Source organism: Prionailurus bengalensis, chromosome A3 (genome assembly GCF_016509475.1).
Source record: "Prionailurus bengalensis isolate Pbe53 chromosome A3, Fcat_Pben_1.1_paternal_pri, whole genome shotgun sequence".
Lineage (NCBI taxonomy): Eukaryota > Metazoa > Chordata > Mammalia > Carnivora > Felidae > Prionailurus > Prionailurus bengalensis.
In genome coordinates this window covers 23,968,675-23,993,869 of record NC_057354.1, presented here as the reverse complement: position 1 = coordinate 23,993,869, position 25,195 = coordinate 23,968,675, and the positions used below count along the sequence as shown (strand labels likewise).

The 25,195-nt window shown below is 48.0% G+C and overlaps 1 protein-coding gene and 1 long non-coding RNA gene across 2 annotated transcripts in view; one reads left to right on the top strand and one right to left on the bottom strand.

The window, feature by feature from the left end:
- The window catches only part of MMP24 (matrix metallopeptidase 24), a 44,899-nt gene that overhangs the window by 16,314 nt on the left and 3,390 nt on the right, over positions 1 to 25,195 (top strand). The window contains exons 2-8 of the mRNA XM_043604673.1: positions 1,911 to 2,059; positions 6,088 to 6,204; positions 7,723 to 8,027; positions 17,208 to 17,369; positions 19,154 to 19,368; positions 21,842 to 21,980; positions 23,443 to 23,709. Coding sequence (XP_043460608.1) covers positions 1,911 to 2,059; positions 6,088 to 6,204; positions 7,723 to 8,027; positions 17,208 to 17,369; positions 19,154 to 19,368; positions 21,842 to 21,980; positions 23,443 to 23,709 — 1,354 coding nt within the window. The remainder of the gene's footprint in view (positions 1 to 1,910; positions 2,060 to 6,087; positions 6,205 to 7,722; positions 8,028 to 17,207; positions 17,370 to 19,153; positions 19,369 to 21,841; positions 21,981 to 23,442; positions 23,710 to 25,195) is intronic.
- On the bottom strand, positions 2,656 to 23,998 carry LOC122497528. Its single transcript, XR_006301136.1, has 3 exons — positions 23,874 to 23,998; positions 13,647 to 13,759; positions 2,656 to 2,897 (listed from the first exon to the last, which is right to left on the bottom strand). It is a non-coding gene; the product is annotated as an uncharacterized LOC122497528 (long non-coding RNA).

Genomic DNA, 25,195 nt, shown 5'->3' with positions numbered 1-25,195 from the left:
CACTGGATATAGAGAGATGGGTAGAACACAGACCCTTCCCTTGAGGCACTCAGAGTCTGGCATGTGAAGTCATGATTAGAGCCCAACATTGTAAGATCTATACTATCTATAATAGGGGACTTAGGGAGCACAAAAGAGGAAGAAAATAGCTTAGTTTGGAGAGTGATGGAAGTCTTCTAGAAGTGGTCACTTATGAGCTGAACCTTAAAGCAATGAAAAGATTTTTGCCTGAGGAGTATCCCAGGGACAGGGGGAAAACGCACAAAAGCATAAAAGAGATTCAGTGTTTGGAAAAGTGCAAGAAGTACTGATATCCTTTGCCATAATTTGGAGCAAAAAACATGTTCTAGATTTCAATATGAAAGACATTAAGTTGTCGCGCTGTTGTAGATGTTAAGGCTTTAGTGTTGTGTTTTATTTTTAATCAGTCAAATGCATTTTATCACAAGGCAGTAAAGATGTTAGTCACCTTAGATGAAATAAATAATAACTTATTTATAGTTTCTGGTCTACTTGCTTCCCAAAATGGTTTCCTTTGACTTGTAATAACAGACACATCCACAATAAGACTTGTTCATATAGAAACAAGCAAAAATTACAAAGGGAATAATATCGCTTACTAAGTTCTTTCTCCTTCATTAAATCACTTGGTGTTCGGGATAATCCTCTGAGGATGGGCCACAGCTTCTATCTGGCTCAGAGACCAGCATGTAGGAGTGTTTCTGTAAATGCTTGTGGGTTCAGTAGACCCATGGAGGTTTTCTTCATTTTCCAATTGATGCCACATATATTTCCTCATGCTCTGGTTTCTTCAGGCTTCCCTCATGCTTGTCAGTGGGAATAATCATCTCTACTTTGCTGTCCTTCAGAGCCATTGTCTGTGTGAGCTTTTTCATCCAAACTACTTTCAGATGATCTTGCCCTTTGAAAATTTTCCTCCCTTTTTTAAATGACTCCATGCGTAAAACTTAGAAAACAGAAATTCTCCCCCATGATACTATAACAAAGGCTATTCATGGTTAATTATTTTTTTATTAAAAAAATATTTTGACATCAGTTCAGACTTTCAGAAAAGTTTTCAAGAATGGGACAAAGAATTCCTGAACACTCCTCACCTGTATTCCCCAGTTCCTAACATTTTACTACATTTGTTTCTTCTCTCTCACCTCTCTCCTCTCCCTCTCCATCTCTCTCTCTTTTCTGAATATGTTTAAGAAAAAGTTGCAGGCATTGTGCACCATTATATAAGCCAAAACACCTCAGTGTATATTTTCTAAAAACAAGAAATTCTTTTACATGACCATACTATTATTTTTTTTATTTCCATGTGTGCCCTTCTATGCTTTTTTCTATGCATACATTTATGTACTTATATTTAAATTAAGTAATGCATTGTTTATATATACTTATAATGGCTTGCTCTTTTGGAGGAGTTAGCAATAGACTGTATATAATCTCATGCCAGTAAATATTCTACAGCATGATTCCTCAGCAGACTCTGACTTTAGACACGATGGTTTCTGGGTGGCCCATTTTACCAGGTCACTCTGCTTCAGAGAAGGAACCATTCTTGTGTTCTTGCATGTCTAGTCACATATCAGTGGAAGCCACTGTATAAATGAGTAAAGAGGCAGGGTCCTGGAAAGCCTTGAATGCAAATTTGATCTTTATTCTGTAGCCAGTAGAGATCCAATGAAAGCTTTACAGCAAGGGAGAAAGCCAACAAGAGCTGGGTTTTCTGGAGATTATTTGCCAGTGTGTGCAGGAAGGAATGAAGGGGGAAGCATTCGGAGCATGAGTCCATAGGTCCCTTCGGTAAAATGATCCCTAGTTTCAAGGGCAAATCTCCACCTAGGTGGAACAGAGCCTTCTCCAGCATAATGCATCCTTCTCTTTCATGTGTCTTTCAGAACTGGTTAAAGTCATATGGCTATCTGCTTCCCTATGACTCACGGGCACCCGCGCTGCACTCAGGGAAGGTCTTACAGTCAGCAGTCTCCACTATGCAGCAGTTTTATGGGATCCCAGTCACCGGTGTGTTGGATCAGACAACAATCGAGTAAGATTCGCGTAGGGCATTATGCCTTCGAACTTTCCAGACATACATTTGAGTTCACATTTGTCATGGCCCCACGTATGTACCATGCCCATCCTACCTTCCTATCTTTCACTCCTGCAGGATCATCCTGGGAGGGAATACCCCAAGGTGCCCCTTCCTATGTGAGCTGGGGAGGTACTCTGCCCGAAATTTGCTGTGTGATCTTGAACAAGTGTCTTATCCCTGCTGGACCTCAGTTTCCTTTTGAGCACAATAAGAGGTTTGGTTGGAGATGGTCTTAAACCTCCTCTGACTCTAGTAACTTTTGGCTTTATGAATCACCCCTCTGGCATTCCCTGAGATGTACACATCTCAGCTGATACAAAGAGCTCTTGAATGATCAGGAGCTGGTAGCTCTTGTTCCACTTTTTCCATTTATCAAATATTTGCTAAATGCCTACGTGTGCCAGGCACTGGACAGGATCCTACGATCTCTCCCCTCCAGAGGCTCACCGCATCGTGAAAAGTACAATCATCTAGCTGCACCAGTCTGGAACTCAGGAGGAAACACTTGTTTTCAGGGAGATACTTAGGAAGTAATAACAAAATGAGCCAGACCATGGGGACGGTCACATTTACTCAGGGGGAGCACGAAGAAGAGGAAGGGACGGGTGCCGAGAATGGAATCCTCATGATGCAAGCTGAAGAGGAGCGGCCAGAGCAGTGGAGGAAGCCAGGGGCTATGTGTCACGGTAGAGAAGCGGGGATGGTGAGCGGGCCGGCTGCTGCAGAGTGATCACTTAGGAGATCCAAAAGTGTCAGCCGAGTTTAGCAGCCAGGAAGCCCTTGCAGGGTCAGACTGCAGGGGGTGGAAGGGGAGATGATGAGTAGAGATGGCAAGTGTAGGCAAGACTTTCTAGAAGCCTATCAGTGAAGGACAAATAGAAGGTAGCTGGAGGTGGGTGAATTTTTGTTTGTTTGAAGATCAGAGAGAGTTATGTATCCTCACATTTGTTTAGGAAATAGCCATAAAAGTCATTAAAGCAGCTGAAGGAAAGCCATTGCCCATTGCTGCAGTGAGGGCATGGCAGAGAGCCCGGGGGAGTTTCCCAAGGAGGCGGTGAGCAGTGGGGTCCTGAGCAGAGGTGGATGCAGGGAGCAGGGCCCCATGAGGGGGTGTGGGGAGGTGGTGGGTGGGGAACAGAGAATCCAGCTGATTGTGGATCCAGGATCAATCCTCCCCCCGCCCCCGGAGGGTGAGTCACTCACTCCTTGAGAGATTCATCTCTCTGGGTCCCAGCTTGTTCAGTTACAAAGGGGGGTGTTGGATTACGACTCTCAGATTCTAGATCCCATTATTCTAAGCTGTTAACATTTGGTGAGTCTGGGGTTTTATGATCCTATAATTCTGTAGGAACATTTTCTATTCCTCGGATTCTCTGACTGCAAGATTGTGAACTTCTGAGACAATATGTTTGACCGCTGCTATGGTATCGTGAGGACAGTGGAAGCCTTGGCCCTGTGGCCTCGTGTGGCCTCGTGAGTGACTTGGTTGAAGACAGCCCGGCCGCCTTTCAAAGTGGAGGTTATTTTGAGGGCTTTGTGCAGGCTTCATGGCAGTGCGTCCTGGGGCAGGAGCACTGATGTCTCTGCTGAGGCACCACCTGGCCTTGGGTTTTACTCTGTTCCAGAAAGCCCCAGGCCTGTTGGACAGGGTTCAGAGAGTGGCAGGTGGACGGAATGATCTGAGGGAGGAGGATGGCATTTCCCACTTGCATTTCTGCCCCCACTTTTTTGTAGGAAGACGGGGGGAACGCTGTTTGGGAGGCACGAGAAGGGAGAATGCGCTCATGCTTAATCCCAGACCTGAGTGGGGAGGCTGTTTGGGGGTAGAGTTTAGAGACCTTAGTTTCCCTTCCAGCTCTGTGACCTTGGGCAGTCACTGCCTTTCTCTGGGCCCCTTTCCTCCCTGGGGGCCCTTCCAGGTCTAGCTCAGCCTTGCTGTAGCAGAGGTAGCTCCCCATTCTTCCCAAGGACTGTCAGTGAAAGAAAGCGAGATTAGCGTTTTAAAGTACTAATTTTTGAGTGCCTACCTTGGGAAATGTTACACATTGTTCACCACTCATTCATTCCTTCATTCAACATATCCTGTAACCCAAACCTGTGCTAAGCACAGGCTTTTGTTTGTTTGCTTTTGTTTGTTAAATTGCATTCATTACTAGTTCACTTATTCATTCAACTAAGTTCCAGTCCTGCCTCAAAGCTATATTTTGCAAGTTACTTGATTTATCTGTGTGTCTTTTCCCTCATCTGCAAAATTGAGGATAAATAGTTTCTGGCTACCTCACAGAGTTGTTTCAAGAATCAAAACATTTCTTTAAAAGAACACAGACACTGTAACAATTAGAAATGTTTATACAAATACATGATATTATTATTATTATGTCTTTTATTATTCATTTCTGAGTACAGGCAGTCTAGGCAATATGAAGCATGCAAAGATGAGTAAGACCTGGTTAAGTCCCTCAGGGGGCTTTTAAAAAACTATTTGGTTAAAATAGTCTCTATATTGCCAATGACAACTGCTTTCAACAACCGTACCTGAGGTAGACTGTTTTCCCCTCCAGCAATCTCAAGCTAGAGTTGGTCATTGGGCCAGCACAGGGAAATAAAATGCAAGGATGACCTGGGCTCCAATCAGCCATGATCTTTTAAAATATCCTACCCTGGCCTTTTTTTTTTTTTTTTTTTTTTTAACGATGTCCCAGACTCACTAATCCCGAAATGTAACTTAACCTGACAACAAACAGTTATCAGGATTTACTTAGTTCCAGGCACTGGACTAGCTTCTGGGGACGCAATGATGAATATAATAACATTCCAGTCCTCAGAGAATTTGCCATTTATTAAAGGTAATGGACTAATAGATTTAAAATCACAATACAGCACACTAAATGCTGCACAGAATTCTAAGTCTTACAGTCCTACAATCCTACACATTTTGAACATCTATAGCAAAAAGGAATTTGCTGTCTTACAAGCTATGCCATTCTACTTTTGGGTAGTTCTGATTCATTCATTCATTCATTCATTCATTCATTCAACAAATCATTATTGAACATCTTCTGTGTCAGCCACTGTACAGGCAAGGTTCCTATCCTCATGGAACTTAGAATCTGCTAAGAGAGACAAAGACTAAACAAAAAAGTGAATATATTATATCATTTCAGGCAATGACTAATGCTATGAAGAAAAATGAAGCAGGATAAGCAGATAGCGGCAGGATGGGAGGAGGAAGCTATTTCAGATAGGGTGGGCAGGGAAGTCCTCTCTAAAGGGGAACGTTTGAGCAGAGACCTTAATGAAAAGCAAACCATGTGAAGAAGAAGAGCATCGCAAAGCAGAGGGAACAAAGGCCCTGAAGTGGGAATAATCTTAGCATGTGCAAGACACAGCAAGAAGGCCATTGTGGCTGGAGCAGAGTCTATGAGGGGGAAGGAGGGTGAAGATGTCGTCTGACGCGTAGACAGGAGCTTGATTGTGTGCGTCCCTGTGGACCAATGTGAGGAGTTTGGATCTTATTCTAGGTGTTTGGGGGAAATCATTGAAGGGTTTTAAACCAGGGAGTGATGTGATCTAATTCCATTTACAGAGTATTTCCACATATACCCCCTCCTTTGAGGCTTTCTATAACCTAAGGACAGTGAGAGCTGTGATTCTCGTGTGGCAGAGGAGGAAACTGAAGTTCACAATGATCGTTTGCTTGGGCTCCTACAATTAGTGGTGGAGCTAGAACCATCAAGCCTGTGTCTCTGACTCCCAGGCTCTAATTCAGCCCTGTGTTGGCATAATCAATTGTAAATGAATGAATTAAGTAATCAGTCTATTGTGTTCCTGTGGGGGAACCCCTCAGAGCCAGGGCCCCAGAGTCTAGCATCAGGATGCACACTGCTATTTAGACTGCAATGCCTTCCTAGAGTGTCCAGTGACCACAACACGTGTGTGTGTGTGTGTGTGTGTGTGTGTGTGTGTGTCCTCTCTCTGCCCAGGTGGATGAAGAAACCCCGCTGTGGTGTCCCTGATCACCCCCACTTAAGCCGTAGGCGGAGGAACAAGCGCTATGCCCTGACTGGACAGAAGTGGAGACAAAAACACATCACCTACAGGTGCTTTCACTACCTCTCCTCTTCCATGGCTTTGGCTCCACCCACACTCAGTTTTGTCCTGGCCTGAGTTTCAGAGGCTCACGGTGTAGGTGGGTCTGTGATCAGGGTGAGAGCCAAGTATGCGGGCATCAGGACCAGGTGCTGAAAGGCTATCACTTTGTCCCCCTTGTGGCTTCCAGAGGATGCCGTATCTCGAACTTCAGGTTTATTTGGTCCTTTGGGGGCTCATTAGCTGTGTCCTGTTTAGAGTCCTACAGTTTGAGAAAGTGGGATAGGGATTGTTCAGCAACTCTCAGCTGTGATAAAGAGCCATGGCTGAACTCACTCTCCCTATCACTACTTGCCAAACCCCACCCACTTCCTTTTATCTGGATCCCTTCTCCACTTAGCCTGACAGACTTCACCCAAACTTCCCAGCAGAGCTCCAGTTGTTAGCAGACTCACTCCTGAAGTGTCTGGGGAAACCAAGGGCTGAAGAGGATCAGCCTCCAAGTCAGACCAGTGACCAAGGACAGGGATGGCGGAGCCCATCACAGCAGACTCAGACAGCAGAATTCAGAGTAGGGCTGCAGGAAAGGCCAGGCATAGGGCAGGCTCAGCTGGGCTCTGGCTGGCACCTCTCAAGGCTCTGATTCCATCTCAGTGGATGCCTTGGGTTCAGGGGTAGGATCTAAGACAGAGATCCTAAAAGCTGAAGAATGAAGGGCTCTCCTGCTGATGAGCTATAGAAACCAGAACAGGCTTTTTCTAGAATTCTGACAAAAGAAGGAAACCCAAGAAGAATCTGGGTTAGAAACTGGATAGATCTTAAGATCTCCTGAAGTGGTAAAATGAATCAAGAGAAAGAACTGGCTTCTAACCTTAACTTCTATTACTCAACCTCTCTGGCCTCAGTTTTCTTACCTATAGAATGGGTGAATAATCCTTGCCCAGGTGTTCAGGAGGCAGAGCACCCAGGAGTAATGACGTTCTGCTATGGAGAACCATTCAATATGGCTGCTGTAACCTTCAATAGCTAAATCTATAACTGACGAAATCAGATACCACTCTATACCAATTTCCTAGGTAGACAAGCAGTAGACAAGTAGTTGGTGCCAAACATTTTTAAAAGGGATGTTTTACTTAAACCCTCCACTGCTTCAGTATTTCTATACCTTTTTAAATGTTCTATACATATGCTTTGTGTATTGGGAGAAAAACTTAAAACTTAGAAAATGCTATCCACGAACTTAATTTTTTTTTTCTGCAAGCTCAAGTGGAATTCTGTTTTCAACACAAACTTTGTGAGAGTGCAGATACAAAACATTGATCACAGCAAAGCTGCTCTGACTGAGGCAGGGGTGGGGACCCAGAGCCTTGCCCACCTAGCCTCTTCTTCAACCCTTGGGATACCTCAGCAGAATTCTAGGGTTCAAAATGTGAAGATTACTGGTCCCTGTGGTCTCTGCTGTCCCTTCTAGCTCTGCAAGCCTCTGACTCTGACAGTTTCTCCCTAATGATCCTTTCTTCTCTTACCAGCATTCACAACTACACCCCAAAGGTGGGGGAGCTAGACACACGGAAAGCAATTCGCCAGGCTTTTGATGTGTGGCAGAAGGTGACCCCGCTGACCTTTGAAGAGGTGCCATATCATGAGATCAAAAGTGACCGGAAGGAGGCAGACATCATGATCTTCTTTGCTTCTGGTTTCCATGGCGACAGCTCCCCATTTGATGGAGAAGGGGGATTCCTGGCCCATGCCTACTTTCCTGGCCCAGGGATTGGAGGAGACACTCACTTTGATTCAGATGAGCCGTGGACACTAGGAAATGCCAACCATGATGGTAAGGCCATGAGGGGGACAGGGGGTCAGTCCTGGATTTTCAGGGAAAGAAGTCCTGAGGAAGAACTTGGGATGCCATAGATAAGCTTCCTGCCCTGTAACTTCATGTCCAAGAACTAAGAACCTAGGAGGGTGGGAACTGAGGTCTCTGGTCCTTCAGGACCAGGGCCCCGGAGTTGAGTCAGATCACTTAGTAAATGGTCTAAGGGGGCTGAGTCAAGAGGGAGGGGTTAGGCCATGAATAAGAAGATAAAGTAATGGATCAGAGGCTTGAGAAAAAGGTAAAAAAGCCATTAAAGCTGAAAGTGGGGTGTGAAAGTGGTAGGCTCTGGCCTGATAGTGGCTTCAAAGGCCATCTTAAGAGATACCATTACTCTCTTTCCCTTATATCAACCTCATGGGTGAATAACAGGCCCCATAGTTACTCTAACATCCTTGGTTAACTTGCTCCTCACCACGGTGACTCAATGAATATTATATGGAACCAGAGTCAGTATTGTACAGTAATAGTAACAATACTCTTCAGGTTGCAAAAGCATTCTCCATCAGTGTTTACTCCTAAAGCACTTGCTTAGTAAGCAGGCAAGTATACATCATTATGCCCATTTTTACGTTAAAAAAATTTTTTTTAATGTTTATTTATTTTTGAGAGAGAGAGTACAAGTGGGGGAGGGACAGGAAGAGGGGGACAGAGAATCTGAAGCAGGGTCAGTAATGACAGCAGAGAGCCCAATGCAGGGCTTGAACCCACAAACCGTGAGATCATGACTTGAGCCAAAGTCAGACGCTCAACCAACTGAGCCACCCATATGCCCCTCATTATGTCCATTTTTAAGATGAAAGGCTTCGGGCTGGAATGGCAAAGCTGGAAGTGGGTAGTTAGGGCTCAAACCACTGCTCAACAACCTGGCTGTGTGACTCCGGGCAAATGATTCACCCTCAATCTCCTCATATAAAAAATGAGGGACTGAGGGTGCCTGGGTGGCTCAGTCGGTTAAGCATCCAACTCTTGATTTTGGCTCAGGTCATGATCTCGCGGTTCGTGGGTTCAAGCCCCACACCAGGCTCTGCACTCACTGAGCCGAACCTGCTTGGGATTCTCTGTCTCCCTCTCTCTCTGCCCTTTCCTCCACTGGCTCTCTATTTCTCTCCCCCTAAGAATTAATAAACATTAAAAAAAAATAACATCTCTCTTTAAAAATAGCTAGCTAGCTAGCTAGCTAGCTAAAAATGAGGGACTGGACTAGGTGATCTCTAAGCTCCCTTCCAACCCTAGTGTAACATGATACACAGCCTGGTGGCCTGGGGGGTGGGGGGTGGGGTGGCTCCAAACATTTTAAAAAAGACATGCTCTCTGCCTTCTAGTAGTCCACAGCTAAGTGGGGGGGGGGGGGGGGGGGGGGGGGAGACAGTGTGTATATAAGTAACCCTGTCACAAAGCAGACTGTACTGAAGCTTGTAGCAAAAATACCAAGAAAATGCGGAGATGAGTGCGGAGGAGAAAGGGATAGAGGATTCTGGCTTTTAGGGAGAACAGATAATGATTAGCATGTTGATATTCTAAGATCCATGTCAAGTGCTTTCCACATACTATGTAGTATGTATTTATTATTATGACCTCCATTTTATAGATAGGTAAACTGAGGTATGTAGAAACATTAAGTAGTCTATCTACAGTCCCATAGTTGGTGAAAGTAAGGCGTTGAACCTGGGTATTATGACTCCGGAACACACACTCTTTTTTTTTTTTTTTTTTTTTTTTTTGAGTAACCTATGCACCCAACGTGGGGCTCAGACTCCCAATCCTGAGATCAAGAGTTGCATGCTCTACTGACTGAACTAGCCAGACACCCCTGAAGCACATACTCTCAGCTACCAAGCTAAACTTTCATGGTTCTCAAATTGCAGGGCACACCAGAATCACCCAGAAATCTTTTTAGGGGCTCCTGGGTGGCTCAGTTGGTTAAGTGTCCGACTTCTGCTCAGGTCATGATCTCACGGTTTGTGAGTTCAAGCTCCACATCAGGCTCTGTGCTGAGAGCTCAGAGCCTGGAGCCTGCTTCAGATTCTGTGTCCCTCTCTCTCTCTGCTCCTCCCCTGCTTGCTCTCTCTCTCTCTCTCAAAAATGAATAAACATTTTTAAAAATTAAAAAAAATATATGTTTAAAAAAGCACATTCCAGGTTAGGGGCCAGGTTCTAGGCCCTTAACCTCTTGCTATTCTGATTCTCTGATTCTGGGGTCAGGCTTGGGAATCTGCACTTGGTGTAATAAATTCTCCAGGCACTTCTGATATACGTGTTCCATCCCCCTTGAGAAACACTGTCTTTATCCTCAGAGTTTCCTTAACTTGCCTGATCATAAGAATCACCCGGGTTTCTTGTCATATATATAGATACCCAAGGCCTACCCCTGGACACTCTGATTCTTAAGCATAGGCAAGTTTGGGAAACACAGGGCATTCTTTTACTTAGGCTATGCTTCAGGCTGAGAGCACACTTGTACAGGCCTGTCTCCTCAGAGGCTGAGTCTGGTGTCTTTGGATGAGGACAGCCTCCTTGAGAACATTTCATATCATTGCATGCATGAATCAAGGATCGGCAGCCCTTGGCTCATCTGTGAAAGGATGGTTCAGGAAGTGTTTTGGCCAAGGCTCAGCCTCTGCAGAGATATGAAACTGTCGCATTTCTCTTTGTCCCTTGCCCTCTTCAAATGTTGGTCCTCTTTCCTATCCAGCTCCATTTCCTCTGCCCTGGTATCCCTTTCCTTATGTCCTGAATGTGTTTCCTGGCTTTCTGAACACCTCTTCTTTCTCCCATGCTTATTCTTGAATCAGTGTCAACGAATGGCTGGCTGTGCTAACTGATAAAGTGCGAGGAAAAGAAACTAACATTTTTGAGCCCTGTTACGTGCCAGGCAGGCACTGTTAGCTGGCAAGATTTTAGTTATAGCCCTGATAGAGACAAATGAATTCTTAAAGGAATCTTGGCCAGAGGAGGCACTGAGAAGATACTCTTAACAACCCGGCCCTCCTCTTCCCAGCTCTGAGGTTTGTTCTGCCCGAAAGCACTCCTTGCTGTTGGAGACCTTGGGCCCAGTCTCAAAGTCCCAAGAACTTCTGGGAGTGCACGTGGGAAGAAGCTGGGACCTGTGGATAGGCACAATCCCAGCATCCTCCCAGTCCTATCCCATCCCAATGAACATCTGCCAATTCTGATAGAGAGTCCAAGACGGCCAATGTCTTCTTTGGACAAGAGTTGGGACTTTTCTATGCTCTGGAAAACTGAGCATGAACTGTTCAGATGTAGTTCCTAACTATGGCAATAGACCCCTGATGCAGCAGGTTGCCCTAGGACGGTTTCTGGAAGGAGATGAAAGGAACCAAGATTTATGGAGCACCTGTATATCATCTCGTTTAATTTTCACATAAATTCACTGAGGGAGTGGATGGAACCTCCTGGGAACTTTGTGTTTACTGGCTCTCTTCTCTCTTCTAAATTTCCATTATGGAAAACTTCAAACTCACAAAAGAAGAGAAAATGATAATATGAACCCCCAGGCACCCATCCCCTTGCTTCAGCAATTACCAACATGATGTCACTGCTATTTCATCTACTCTCCCCCTGCCACTTGTATTTTTTGGCTGATGTATTTTTTTAAATTTTTTTTTTTTCAACGTTTATTTATTTTTGGGACAGAGAGAGACAGAGCATGAACGGGGGAGGGGCAGAGAGAGAGGGAGTCACAGAATCGGAAACAGGCTCCAGGCTCTGAGCCATCAGCCCAGAGCCTGACGCGGGGCTCGAACTCACGGACGGCGAGATCGTGACCTGGCTGAAGCCGGACGCTTAACCGACTGCGCCACCCAGGCGCCCCTTGGCTGATGTATTTTAAAGAAAATCCTTGGCACAATATCATTTCATCTGTAAATACTTTAGGACATAGCCCTAACAGATTATTTTTTTTCTTCCAAATTTTTATCTAAATTCTAGTTAGTTAACATACAGTGTAATATTGGTTTCAGAAGTAGAATTTAGTGATTCATCACTTACACACAACACCCAGTGCTCATCACAAGTGCCCTCCATAATGCCCATCACCTATCTAGCCCATCTCCCTCCATCAACCCTTAGTCTGTTCTCTATCATTAAGAGTCTCTTATGGTTTGCTTCTCTCTCTCTCTCTTCCCCTTCCCATATGTTCATCTGTTTTGTTTCCTAAATTATACCTATGAGTGAAAACATGGTATTTGTCTTTCTCTTACTGACTTATTTCGCTTAGCATAATATACTCTAGCTCCATCCACATTGTTGCAAATGGCAAGCTTTCATTCTCTTTGATGGCTGAGTAATATTCCACTGCATGTGTGTGTGTGTGTGTGTGTGTGTGTATACACACACACATACACATACACACATATATACATACATATACACACACATATATACACATACATACACACATATATGTATATACGTACATATATATACATATATACATATATACATATATACATACATATATGTACACACACACACATATATACACACTACATCTTCTTTATCCATTCTTCAGTGGGTGGATACTTAGGCTCTTTCCATAGTTTGGCTATTATTGATAGTGCTGCTATAAACATCAGGGTGCATGTACTCCTTCAAATCTTCTCATAGATTATTTTCTTTCAAAAAATTCTTTTTATATATTTTAGAGAGACAGAGAGCACAAGCAGGGGAGAGGGGCAGAAAGAGAGAGAGAGAGAGAGAGAGAGAGAGAGAGAATCTTAAGCAGGCTCCATGTTCAGCGAGGAGCCTGACACAGGGATTGATCCCACAACCCTGGGATCATGACCTAAGCCAAAATCAAGAGTTAGACACTCAGCCAACTGAGTCACCCAGGCACCCCAAATAGATTATTTTTAACACAACCACAAAACCATTATCAAACCCAACAAAATTAACAATAATTTCTTAAAATCCAATTCCTGTTTGTATTCATTTCCCAAAATCGCCTCAAAAATGTCCCTTCCAGCTGTTTGCTTGCATCAAGATCCAGACAATATCCACACATCCTGCATGGGTGACATGTTTCTTACGCTGTTTTCACTTACAATAGTCAGCTCGCTTCCCCACCCCCAACCCCGCCAATATTTGTTGAAAAAACTGTCACTTGTCCACAGTACACTCATTTGGCTTGATGAAATTCAGATTCACTTTTAACACGTCTCCCTTCCTCATATATCCTGAATATTGGTAATTAGTCCTATAGACCTGACTAAATTCACATTTTGGCAAGAGCTTCTGGAGTGGTTGGGTCCTCCCTTCTGCATCATGTTAGAAAGCACGTATGATATAGGCTGCCCCACTGTTAGTGATGCTGAGGGTGAGTGCTTGGTTCAGGTGTGTCAGCCTGAGCCAATCACTATAAAATTCACTTGAGGGAACTTAATTTAAAAAACAAAAAATGTTGCCTAAGTCCTAACCCAAAACTCCTGAATCAGAAGCTCCTCCACCTATGTGTTTAAAAGGCTCTCCTAGAGAACCACTGCATTATAAGGGTGTAAGGGTGATCCTGATTCTCCACGTCATTGGAGTCTGTGTGAAAGGCAGTCTGGCCCACCATACCTTCCAGCTGGCTTCAGGGGCTGCTTCCAGGCACCTTCTGTCCTCATCTCTTTTCAAGGAGTCCAACAGTGATGTCTGAGTTCACTAAGCTCTGATGAGAAGGAAGCCCAGCCCTGAGAAAGGTGACAAGACAGGAAGCGTCATTGAGACCAGCCCTTCACAGAGTAGAGTTCTTCTGCAATCACGTCTGTGACTCTCTCCTGACCCTGGGAGCTAGACCAGGCAGGGATCATAATATCCCTTTAACAGATGAGGAATGTAAAGTTCCGTGTGGTTATAAAAACTCACATAGTAAGTGGCAGAGACAGGTATGTACCCAGGACTCTGAATTTTTAGTAATCGCCCCAGGTGGTTATGCTGCAGGTGGTCCAAGAACCACACCTGGAAAAATACTGAATGTTTGGCACTGTTCCATCCTGGCTGCACAAAGCTTGCCCTCGAGGAGCTCACACCCCTGGAGCGGAAGAGAGAGTGTGCTGGTGGCTGTAACGTATGGTGGAAAGTGATCAGTGCCATAAAGATGGTTCAGATAAACTGCTGGGAGGGTAGAGGAGGAATCACTCACTGCCAGTGGGGGAAATCAAGGAAGTCTTTCTGGAAAATGTGGCACTGAGCTGAACTTTGAAGGAGTAAGGCTATTCTGGGTAGAGGGGACAGCACTGGCAAAAGAATGGAGGCAAAAGGAAATGTTATAGCCTTTGGGGGGCTGGAGGGCTTGATGAGATGGGACTGATCAAGTATGGAGGTTCCACGGGAAGGAAACGAAGCAGAGATAGTTGAGTAAGAGTTTTGGGTACCTGCTAGGAGACCCCTGCTGGGACTTGAGCTCCCAGCCCACAGGAACACTCCCTATTGGGGATGCTGGTCCCCTCACATACCTCAATGTGACCCTGCTAATTAATAGTGATCTGTAGTTCTGTGCCAGGAGGCAGATGTGAGCACTTTGCCTACCTTGCCCCATTAATTTCACCCTCATTCTTAGAATGCAGGTACCGTTATTCCCTGCATTTTACAGAAGAAGAGATTTAAAATGTCACACTGCTGCAACATGGCAGAGCTGGGATTCATGTCCTTCTGGCTCCCTCAGACCGCACTTCTGACTACTCCGCTTCCTTGTTTCTCACCCTCTTGGAGAGTGAAGACCCTAACAGCCACCTGCCTATTAAGCACTGGGATATCCTCCATCCTTCTGCCTTCCTAGCATTCTGCCCTCTCTAGCTCCAGGGAGTTCTTCTGCCCTTCCCTGTCCTTCCATCTCCCCAGAGCAGCCCCCACTTAGCAGGTCTCTTGGGCTTCTGTGCAACAGGATGCCAGTTCCCCCAGTTCTTTTCGGCTTTTTGGTCCCTGGAATAAACCCACAGTCCCTTTTCCTTCAAGGGCTTACTACTATTCTCTGCAGGGATCCAGGCACAGAGGCTACAGAGTAACAGACACAGGCTGAGGACAAAGGTTTAGAGTCTTGCCAAGTACTCAGAGCGCTGCTGCCTGGTTCCCAGTGGAGATCCCTGTGGATGCCCCCTGAGGAAGAGCCTGGTCAGCAGACGAGAGGCCCGAACAGCTTGTGAAGGTGGAAGAATAGGCCAGGAGGCAGAGCTAGGCAGGACCAGCCCCCAGGAAGCGGAGCTGCCTTCCGCTGGCTCTAGCAGCCGCCTTTGTTTGGGATAGAGCTGAGAGATGAGCTCACCCTTCCCCGGTGCCAGAGGAACCAGGACCCGAGGAAGGAACTGGGGGCGGCCTGGCCTCCTCCTGCCAGCTTGCCCTTCCCCAGCAGAAGGCCAGCCCCAGGCTCTTGGCCAACCTTGCACTGATCTTGCCCATCCCCATTTTGCTGAAGACACGGGTGGTGTCAGCAGAGCGGCAGGCATGCTTGCGTCGGGGTCTGCCCCATAAGGCTCTTCTCTCTTCCGAGACCGTAGCCAAAATGGCCAGAGACAATCCTCAGTCCCATCTGATTCTCATGGGTCCCTCAGTTGGGCTGGGCTGGGCAACTTTGCCAGTGACACCAGAGCCAAAGTAGGCACTAGGACTCCTGACCACCTCCTGGGTCCCTGGTAGCCTCCCCTGCACTCGGAACCGACAGGAATGAGCTGTAGCATGCCTTAGGGCAGGGCAATGAGAGGCAGAGCTCAAATGCCAAAGGTCAAGGCAAGCAAGAGTTTTCAAATGGACAGACAGGTCAGGACTATCAGTATGACAGCCTGCCCAACTCCCTGTCTCTTGTGTTTCTTTCCCAAAGCTGGGGTTACTTAATCCCCCCAAAGTCAGGCCTTGCTCTGTCCCAGGCCCAATCCAGAGGCTCAGAGGAGTTGGCTTAAGAAAATCTGGTAGCTGGAACCCCACTGGCCTTATGCTTCCTTTCTGGTCGATGGGCTTGTTCCAGGCACCAAGCTTCCATCTGATGTCTGGTAACAACAGCTCCTGTGCAGTGCCACACCCTTCACACATATTACCTCATCCAATCCTCACATAACCCTATGAAGGGGGTACGATCTCCCCGTTTTACAAATGAAGATATTGAAGATTAGAAGGTAGACCTTCTGGCCAAGTTCACAAAGCTGGAAACGAAGGAGGTCTATCTGGCTCAGGGGCCCACGCTCATGACCACTGTGCCATGTTGCTGCCTCAGCTTCGCGCTCGGGATCCCGTGTCCCACTTTCGGCACCTGGACTTTGTTGTTTTCGCTCGCATTTGAGCCCCTGCCTTGATCTTGGCCGAGGTTCAGTTCTTTCAGAACTAAGGTCTTGCTGGACTGAGAGCCGCCTCACGATCAGGGCCCTGCCTGCCCCTGGACCTCCTGACACTGACTGCCAGCCTGCCACCCCCAGACCTCCCCTCTGCTCATCGTACTCCCTGCCCTGGCTTTGCCCTTTTCATCTCTCACCCAGACCCTTCTACCTTCTTCCCAAAAGCGCACGGAAGCCCTGCTTCTGGTCTCCTTCCCCTCTCAGCCCTCCTCAGCGCGGAGCAGCCAGAGTGACTCATCATGTCACCACCCCCACTCCTGCCCTAAACCCCCCACTGGCCAAGAAGCCAATCCAAATTCCTTTGCGTGGCATCACAGAACCCCACTTGCCAGCCTGGCTGACCTCATCTCTCTCTGCCCTCCCCTCCTGCTTTGTTCCAGAGCCAAGTGGAATGAGCCTGCTTGTCCCTGGATCTTGTTTTTAGCGTTCCCTCTGTCAGGAATGCCACCCCCACCCCTCCCTCTCCTACCCTCTGAATCCATTCTCCTAACTTCTTATCTTTCAAGACTTGAGGTAAACTTCACCATTATGAAGCTTTCCCTGCACATCTTCCTTCAAGTTTAAATCACTCCTCCCTTCTCAGAATCCTCACTCCACCCTTACAGACTTCTATTAAAGCACCTGGAACATTAATCTCACTTATTTTGTTTCTCTCTCCAAATCCCCCACTATACCGAGAGTTCTGAAAGGCAGGACTGTGTATGATTTCTCCAGCACAGGGTCTGGCACAAAGCCTATGCTCAGTGTTGGCTGAAGCAATGGGTTGACTGATACCTAAGTGGGTGCCCTGGGCACCTCCCCACTCCCCTCTCCACAGGGAATGACCTCTTCCTGGTGGCTGTGCACGAGCTGGGCCATGCGCTAGGACTGGAGCACTCCAACGACCCCAGCGCCATCATGGCGCCCTTCTACCAGTACATGGAGACACACAACTTCAAACTGCCTCAGGATGATCTCCAGGGCATCCAGAAGATCTACGGTGTGTGGCAGGGGAGAGGGGGCTGCTGCTCCTTCTTAAGGGCTGGGCTGTGACTAGCTGCCTGAGTGGGTTGTTTTCTTAAGCAAGAAAAAAGGAGAGGCTATGCTGATATTTTGATAAGATATAAAAGGCCTGCTACCATGCCTCCCTCCCAGTTCTCTGTTCACACTGGTAATGCAAAGGTCTTGTTTTGGTCAAGTCAGTTGAGATGGGAAGACCAGTTTGCTTGAGCAAATGTATGTCAGCATAGCCCAGGCCGCCTCAGCCCCTGGGCTATGAAGCACAGGAGGAGGGCCCCTTCTGGAGGCCTTGATGACCTCAGAGAGCAGATGGCCCCAACCAGAACCCTGGAGGATGGGCGGGATCTCCATAAGTGAGGCAGTGGAGGACTGGACAGGGGAGGTAGGGACCAAGGTGTTTTGAAAGTAGAATGGACAGGATTTGCTGATAGATCCAACATGGGGGTGAGGGTCAAGGACAACACCAAGATTTCTGGATTTTCTAATTGTGGGGCAATAGGATTTACCAGTCTGTTGCTCAGAGAGCTGGGCTGGGATATTGATTTGGAATCTTAGGTGTCCAATCTATAGCCACTGGCCACATGTGACTATTGAAATTTGAATTTATATTAATTAGAATTAAATAAAATTAAAATTTCAGTTCCTCTGTCACACTAACAACTAGTCACGCATTTCAAGTGCTCAGTAGCCACAAATGGCTGGAGGCTACTGTATTGGACAGTGCTAATATAGAACATTTCTGTCATCACAGAACATCCTATTGGACAGCTCCAACATAGAGGGTCTTTAAAGCCATGAACCTGGGCACCTCCCCACTCCCCTCTCTACAGGGAATCAAGATCACTTAAGGTAGTGATCTGTGACTAGGGGGCTCATTGGAATTACCTTGGAATTTCCATTTTAAAAATGCTCTCATTGTCAGAGATTGGCTTCTCTTTGGTCTGGGGTGTCTTCTGAGCATCATGAGTTTTAAAAGCTCTCCCAGTGACCCTAATATGCAACCCAAGGGAGAAAATTGACATAGGGACAAAAGTAGAGAGAACACCCAGGAGCACTCCAACCTTTAGGGTAGGGTGGGTGAGGAAAGGCTGCCAGCAAAGGAAGTGGAGAAGGAACAGCCCATAAAGTAGAAGGAAAACCAAGACAGAACAGGGGCCTGGAAAAGTGCTCCTATGATCTTCCTACTCAAAGTGTGGGCCTCAGACCAGGAACACTGGCATCACCTAATAGCCTGAAGAAATGCAGAATTGCAAGCCGCCCCCCCGACCCCCCGCCCAGACCCTCTGAGTCATAATCCCCATTTTATTAAGATCCCTGGATCTTGATATGCACATCAAAGTTTGAGTCGGTAACCCTGGGGTTTGGCAACATGAAGGTCATTGGAGATCTTGACAGAGCAGCTTCAGTAGGTGACAGGGCAGAGGCTGTCCTGGAGTGGGATAAGGAACGAAGGGGAGAAAGTGAGGCTGGCATGTGTAGAGGGAGCAGAGAATGATGGTATGGGACACTGAGCCCAAGAAAGGACATGTTCTCTCTTATAACAGGAGAGAAGAAGAGAAGATATCAGATTCGGGGGTGGAAAGATGAGAGTTCCCATTTAATGACTATTTTCATCTGTTTTCTCAAAGATTGGGAAGTAAAAAGTGGGAGAGGGAACAGGAGGCTGGAGGGTGACAGACCTCAGCTGCCAGGATGATGATGAAGCAATGACAGCGGGAGGCAGGGAATGGCTGACCCTGTCTAAGATACAGCCCCTCTCTGCAGGACCCCCAGCTGAGCCCCTGGAGCCCACCAGACCCCTCCCCACGCTCCCCGTCCGCAGGATCCACTCACCAAGTGAGAGGAAACATGAGCGCCAGCCCAGGCCACCTCGGCCGCCCCTCGGGGACCGGCCGTCCACACCGGGCGCCAAACCCAACATCTGTGATGGCAACTTCAACACAGTGGCACTCTTCCGAGGCGAGATGTTTGTGTTTAAGGTAGGGCCAGTCAACTGGTGACACCCAGATGGTCCTCTCCCACTTGCTCCCCCTCTGTGGAGCAGGAGAAGGCTACTGCTCTGGGATTAGGCCCGCTTTGGGCCTGGACAGGAGTTGGCCCAGTGGCCAGGACTTGGGGTCCCTTTCTGGTGCTGCCGGGCGAATTGACTTGTTTCTAAGAGGAGGTGGGTAGACTGGTGATCTTATACCTTCCCAGGGGTTAATGCTGGGGGAAAGTTCTGGAGACCTGCTGGTCAGCGACTTTGAGCAAGTCGTCTCCCTTCTCTGGACCTCAGTGTCTCCATCTGAAAGTGGGGTCATTCCCTTAATGAAGGGTGTATGAAGACTAAATGAGTGCATGGCCATGAAGATAGCAGCTTGGAGTAGGGGCTGACATGGCAATGGCAGAGTCTGTCTCCAGATCCTGCCAGGACTGAGAAGCTGGGACTGAGGGATGCCTGATAGAAAGCTGGCCAGGCTACATCTTGTCACTTGTCCTGGTCCTATCACATTGGCCACGGGCTGACTGGGTGGCAGCACGTTTGGTTGGTATGCTACAGGTTGGGTTACCAGGGAAGTGGACTCTGAGACAGTGTTGAGAATGCAGGATTTTGATTAAAAAGTACCTTTGGGATCAACATCTGTGGGTAGGAGGGAAGGAAGTAAGACTGGGCAGAAGGAGAATATAAGCAGCAACTAGGACCATTGCAGAGTCACCTACCCCTACAGGGAGTTCTATAGCTAGCATGGCCCATCAGAGTCATCCCACACAGGGCCCCAAATAGCTGGCACTTTGTACCTCCTGCTTCATTCAGTCATTGGATGAGAAGGGGCATGACCTTGGGGGAGCTTGCTGAAGCCAAGGCCATCCCCAGAGAGGCCAGCAGTTGAAAACAGCCTGCTGACCACATTGCGGGCCGCCAGGGCAACAAGCCCTCCACGGAAAGGGGTCTGGTCAGGGTGTCTCCATCACACTGGGTGGCTGTGCGGGGCTGCTCCATTCCCCTCAGGGAGCTCTCCCAGCAAGTTTGAGGACTGAGCAAGAATCAGGTGACACGGGTCAGCACTGATCCTGCCTCTCACAGAGTGGCTCTAGGAAAGTCACTGGCCTTACTTAAGATTCTGTATATCTTGGGACGCCTGGGTGGCTCAGTTGGTTAAGCATCCAACTTTGGCTCAGGTCGTGGTCTTGTGGCTCGTGGGTTCGAGCCCAGCATCAGGCTTATAGCACAGAGCCTGGAGCCTGCTTCGGATTCTGTGTATCCCTCTCTCTCTGTCCCTCCCCTGTTCGTGGTCTGTCTCTGTCTCTCACTTTCAAAAAAAAAAAAAAAAGACTCTGTATATATCAAATCTACTTCATAGACTTGCGCAAGTCAAACTAAAGTTTTAAAAACAACATGAAAGTGCTTTGTAAAACACCTTGAAAAAAACGTTTCTAGTTTTTGTACCATCTTTTACAAATCACATTCATTCTGATCCCCCCACTCAACGGTTCCTAGGCAAGTCTGGGTTTTATCATCTCCATTTATTTTATTTTAGTTTTTTAATTTGAGAGAGAGAGCACATGAGCAGGGGAAAGGGGCAGAGGGAGAGTGAGAATCCCAAGCAGGCTCTGTGCTCAGCATGGAGCCCCATGTGGGACTCGGTTCCATGACCCTGGGATCATGACCTAAGTCAAATCAAGAGTCGGATGCTCAAATGACTGAGCCATCCAGGTGCCCCTTTTATCATCCCCATTTACACTGAGGGTCCTGGTAGGTTACAGGCCTTGCACAGATTGCCTACCAGCCAAGGGCTGTACTGGCACAAGACACTAGTTTGAAGAAGAGGGCTTTCATCAGATTCTTGACCTACTGAGCTGCCATTTATTTAACATCAACCATGTGCCCTGTGCTGTTCTAGGTACTTTACCTATTACCTCTCCTCTGATCCCCAACATTACCCCCATTTGTAGGTGAGGTGCTTGCAGTACTGTGCCCACGGTCATGCAGTGCTAAGTGAAGTAAATTCACGCCCAGGTCTCGAGGGATTCCCACAGCTTGCTTCCCAGGGTTCTCGCCCTGCTGGATGGAGCCAGAGGGTGAGGAGGGCATTCTGCTCAGGTTCAGTGGCCAGCCTTGTGAGTGGCCCACTGATGTCAGTGACTCTCTGCTGCCCTCATGTGGCCACTACAGGCCCCTGGCACCATCCCTTCCAGCTCCTCCCCACCTCATCCCTGCACCAGGCCAGTCTGCTGTCTGTCTCATAGCCCCTTGGACAGCAAGAACCTTCAGGAGGCTTATATGAAGAGAGTTAGTGGGCATCCTGTCTTCCTCAGGGCATTGGAAGCTAGATGTGATAGACAGACATCACGGAGGGTTGCAAGGCTGGGCCCAGGGGAAGCTTTGGGGTTATTTGGGCTTGAGCCCCAAGGCTGAGATCCTAAGTTAAGGCAGGGCCTGCTATGCTTCTTTCTCCTCCCCTTACCCCCCAGGATCGCTGGTTCTGGCGCCTGCGCAATAACCGGGTACAAGAGGGCTACCCCATGCAGATTGAGCAGTTCTGGAAGGGCCTGCCTGCCCGCATAGATGCAGCCTATGAAAGAGCTGATGGAAGATTTGTCTTCTTCAAAGGTAATATAGCCTGTGCTAAGAGAACTGTGACAGTTCCCTGCCCTTTCTGGGACCCCCTTTCCCCATCTGTACACTGGAAGCGGCGGGGTGAGAAGCAGATGCCCTCCAAGAGCCCCTCTAGCCCTAACAGAGACACTGACTTCTGACAGGACTAATCCCTGCAGGCAGGCCAAGCACAGTCCAGGGGAATCAAGTCATGAAGTAATTGTTGAGGGTCTGTATGTTCCCAGGTTTGTGGGACGACAAGGCTCACCCACGTCCAGGTACAGTGCTCCATGGAAGGCCATCCCATCAGTTCTGTAAGAGTTGGTTGGGAGGAGGTCACACTGGCTGGAGAGGTCAGGGAAGGAGCCAGGGGAGCTAGCATGTATGGCATGCCCACCCAGGGCTGGGTTGCTTCGCTTCAATTATCTTGAGATGGGCCCAGCCTCAGAAGGGTAAGATACAGATAATTAGTGAGAAGTGAGGAAGGCAGTCCAAGAGGAAGGGACAGCATGGGTAATAAAGTAGTGTGGGGATATGCATGTACGTTGGAAAAGCTTAGAAGACCCACTGGACAGCCATGGAGGCCCACCTTGGAGAGCGGTGAACAGTGGCCTAGAAGGGAGAGTGAGGGAGAGTCCTAAGGAGCCTTGGTTGCCAGGCCAGAATGCAGTCTTGACCCATTAGAGAAACACTGGTGTCCACTGGGTGTTTGTGAGCAGCAGAGAGCCAGAGGGCAGGCAGCAATCCAATAGAGCAGAGGTAGGGAGGCTATTTCGGAGTCGGTTGCTGGAGGGGAGGGAGCGAGTCAACAAGGCCCACACCAGGGAGGACCAGTGAGGCCAGAGATGGACAGCTAAAAGATGCAGAAGGCTTCCTAAGAGGCTGAACATGGAGGGGAGAAGGAAAGAGAGGGTCAAAAGTGATGCCAGGTTTCTTGCTGGGGAACCGGGGGGCAGAAAGGTGAGGAGGGAGGGAGCACACTGTGGAGGTAGTGACGAATTCCAGAAAGCAGACCTGGAAATGCCCAGAGGCTGGTGTACACTGGGTCAGGGCTCCTAGGTCTGGGGCTCAGGTCCAGTGGGAGTGGCTGTGAGCCCTCAGAGTTGGGTGTCACTGGTGGAAGGTGGGGAGTACTAAGGCATGCAAAGCCACAGGAGTGGCTGAGGAAGCCTGAGAGAGAGTTAAGGAGCAATTCACATGAACGAACAGAGGGTGCGGCACGGAGGCTGGGAAGCATGGGGCTGGTTGCCCAAGATCTGCAGTGACTGGCTTCTGGCTTCTTGCCCCCATGCTCTGCCAGGGCCAAGGAGCCTCAGTCTCCCAGAAAGGCTGTCAATCAGGCCTTGCACTGTTTCCCCCGACACTGTGGCTCTGTGAATGACTTCAGTCCTAGCAAAAGATGGACAAGTGGCACCAGCCACAACCTCTGGCATTGAGTGACTGGGAAAGGCTGATCCTGGGTTTCTCTTGGCTACAGGTGACAAGTACTGGGTATTTAAGGAGGTGACGGTGGAGCCTGGGTACCCCCACAGCCTGGGGGAGCTGGGGAGCTGTCTGCCCCGAGAAGGCATTGACACAGCTCTGCGCTGGGAACCCGTGGGCAAGACCTACTTTTTCAAAGGCGAACGGTACTGGCGCTACAGCGAGGAGCGGCGGGCCACGGACCCTGGCTACCCCAAGCCCATCACTGTGTGGAAGGGCATCCCACAGGCTCCCCAGGGGGCCTTCATCAGCAAGGAAGGATGTACGTAAGGGCCTGGCTGGGTGGGGAGTAGCCCGATTTTATGTAGGTCCCAACAGGGCCCATGGGCATACTCTCAGGGTATCCAAGTTTGAGAAACGGTGTCTAATGGTAAGGACAACTGCCTCACATCTACCCATGTTCACACAGTAAATTAATTCTCTTACCAGCTACCAAGCCAGGCTCTCAACTGCAGAGATGACTCACATTTGAGAGATGTTTTCATAGACTGACTTCACTCTTTCAGACAGCATTTCTCAAATAGTGGACCTCAGATGTACTCTAGGGCTTCCTCGAGTTATCAAATCTGAAAAGCAATGATGGATACAGGTGCTTTCAAAGGTGTTTTTTTTTTTTTTTTTTAAACAAGGCTTGAGGGCAGGAAGATGGAAAGAGAAGCCTTTTTTATTTATGAGACATTTTCTAAGCTCCTCCTGGAGGCCAGGCTGGGAGCTTCCCAGCAGACTAGAAGCTTCTCAAGAAGAGGGGCTGGGTGTTGCCAGGTGCAGGAATCCATGAATGTGTGTTAAATACATTTCCCGTGATCTGGTCAAAAATACAGACTCTGGAGGCTGGCTGACTTCACATCCCGCCTCCACCACTTACTATGAGTTTGAGCAAACCATTTAAGTTTTCTATGTCTTCATCTATCAGATGGGGATAATAATGGTACCTACCTCATTGGGATTTGTAAGAATAAGGTAAATTAAGTAGAGCACTTAGACCAATGCCTAGCACATGATCCATGCCATGTGAGACTTAGCTGCTATCATCATCATCATCATCTTGTTGGTGTGTTTTAGTTTTTGTAGAATGACAGGTGTCATCCATTCCCTCCACAATGATTACTGAGAGCCAAGTTTTGTGGGAGAGCTGGGGAAGGAGCAGAGAATAAGACTTGCATTGCATCCCTGGCTCCCATTCTAGAGGCAGAAAACAACTAAGGTGGCAGCAAATGTTCTAAGGGAAAGAAATGCAGCCGAAGAGCTATGGTGGGGGTGGGGGTGGGGGGTGCTGGGGAGGGCCCGTTAGAGAGGGTTCGTCAGGAAGGGCTCTCTAAGGAGATGTCACTGGTAAGAAAGCCAAAAGTCCCGGGGGAAGAGCTGCTACTGATGGCTCTCCTGTGTACCTGATGCTTTACACACATGGTCTTGCTTTCTGGGAGCCTCAGAGACAAGTGACATCAAGGACTTTGGCCAATGAAAGTCCCAGAGTGGGGAGCCAACCAATAGGAGAGTCTGAGTTGCTTTGCTGTCTGTACACTGTCTGAGCCATGAAGGCTGTTGCTGGGAGCCTGGTGTGGCTGCCCAGCCCCTCCACCTCCTTTCTCCTTCTCCTTCTCCTCCCCCTCCTCCTCTTCCTCCTCCTTCTTCTTCTTCAAGTTTATTTATTTTGAGAGATATAGAGACAGTGTGAGTAGGGGAGGGGCAAAGAGAGAGGGAGAGAGAGAGAATCCCAAGCAAGATCCAGGCTATCAGCACAGAGCCCG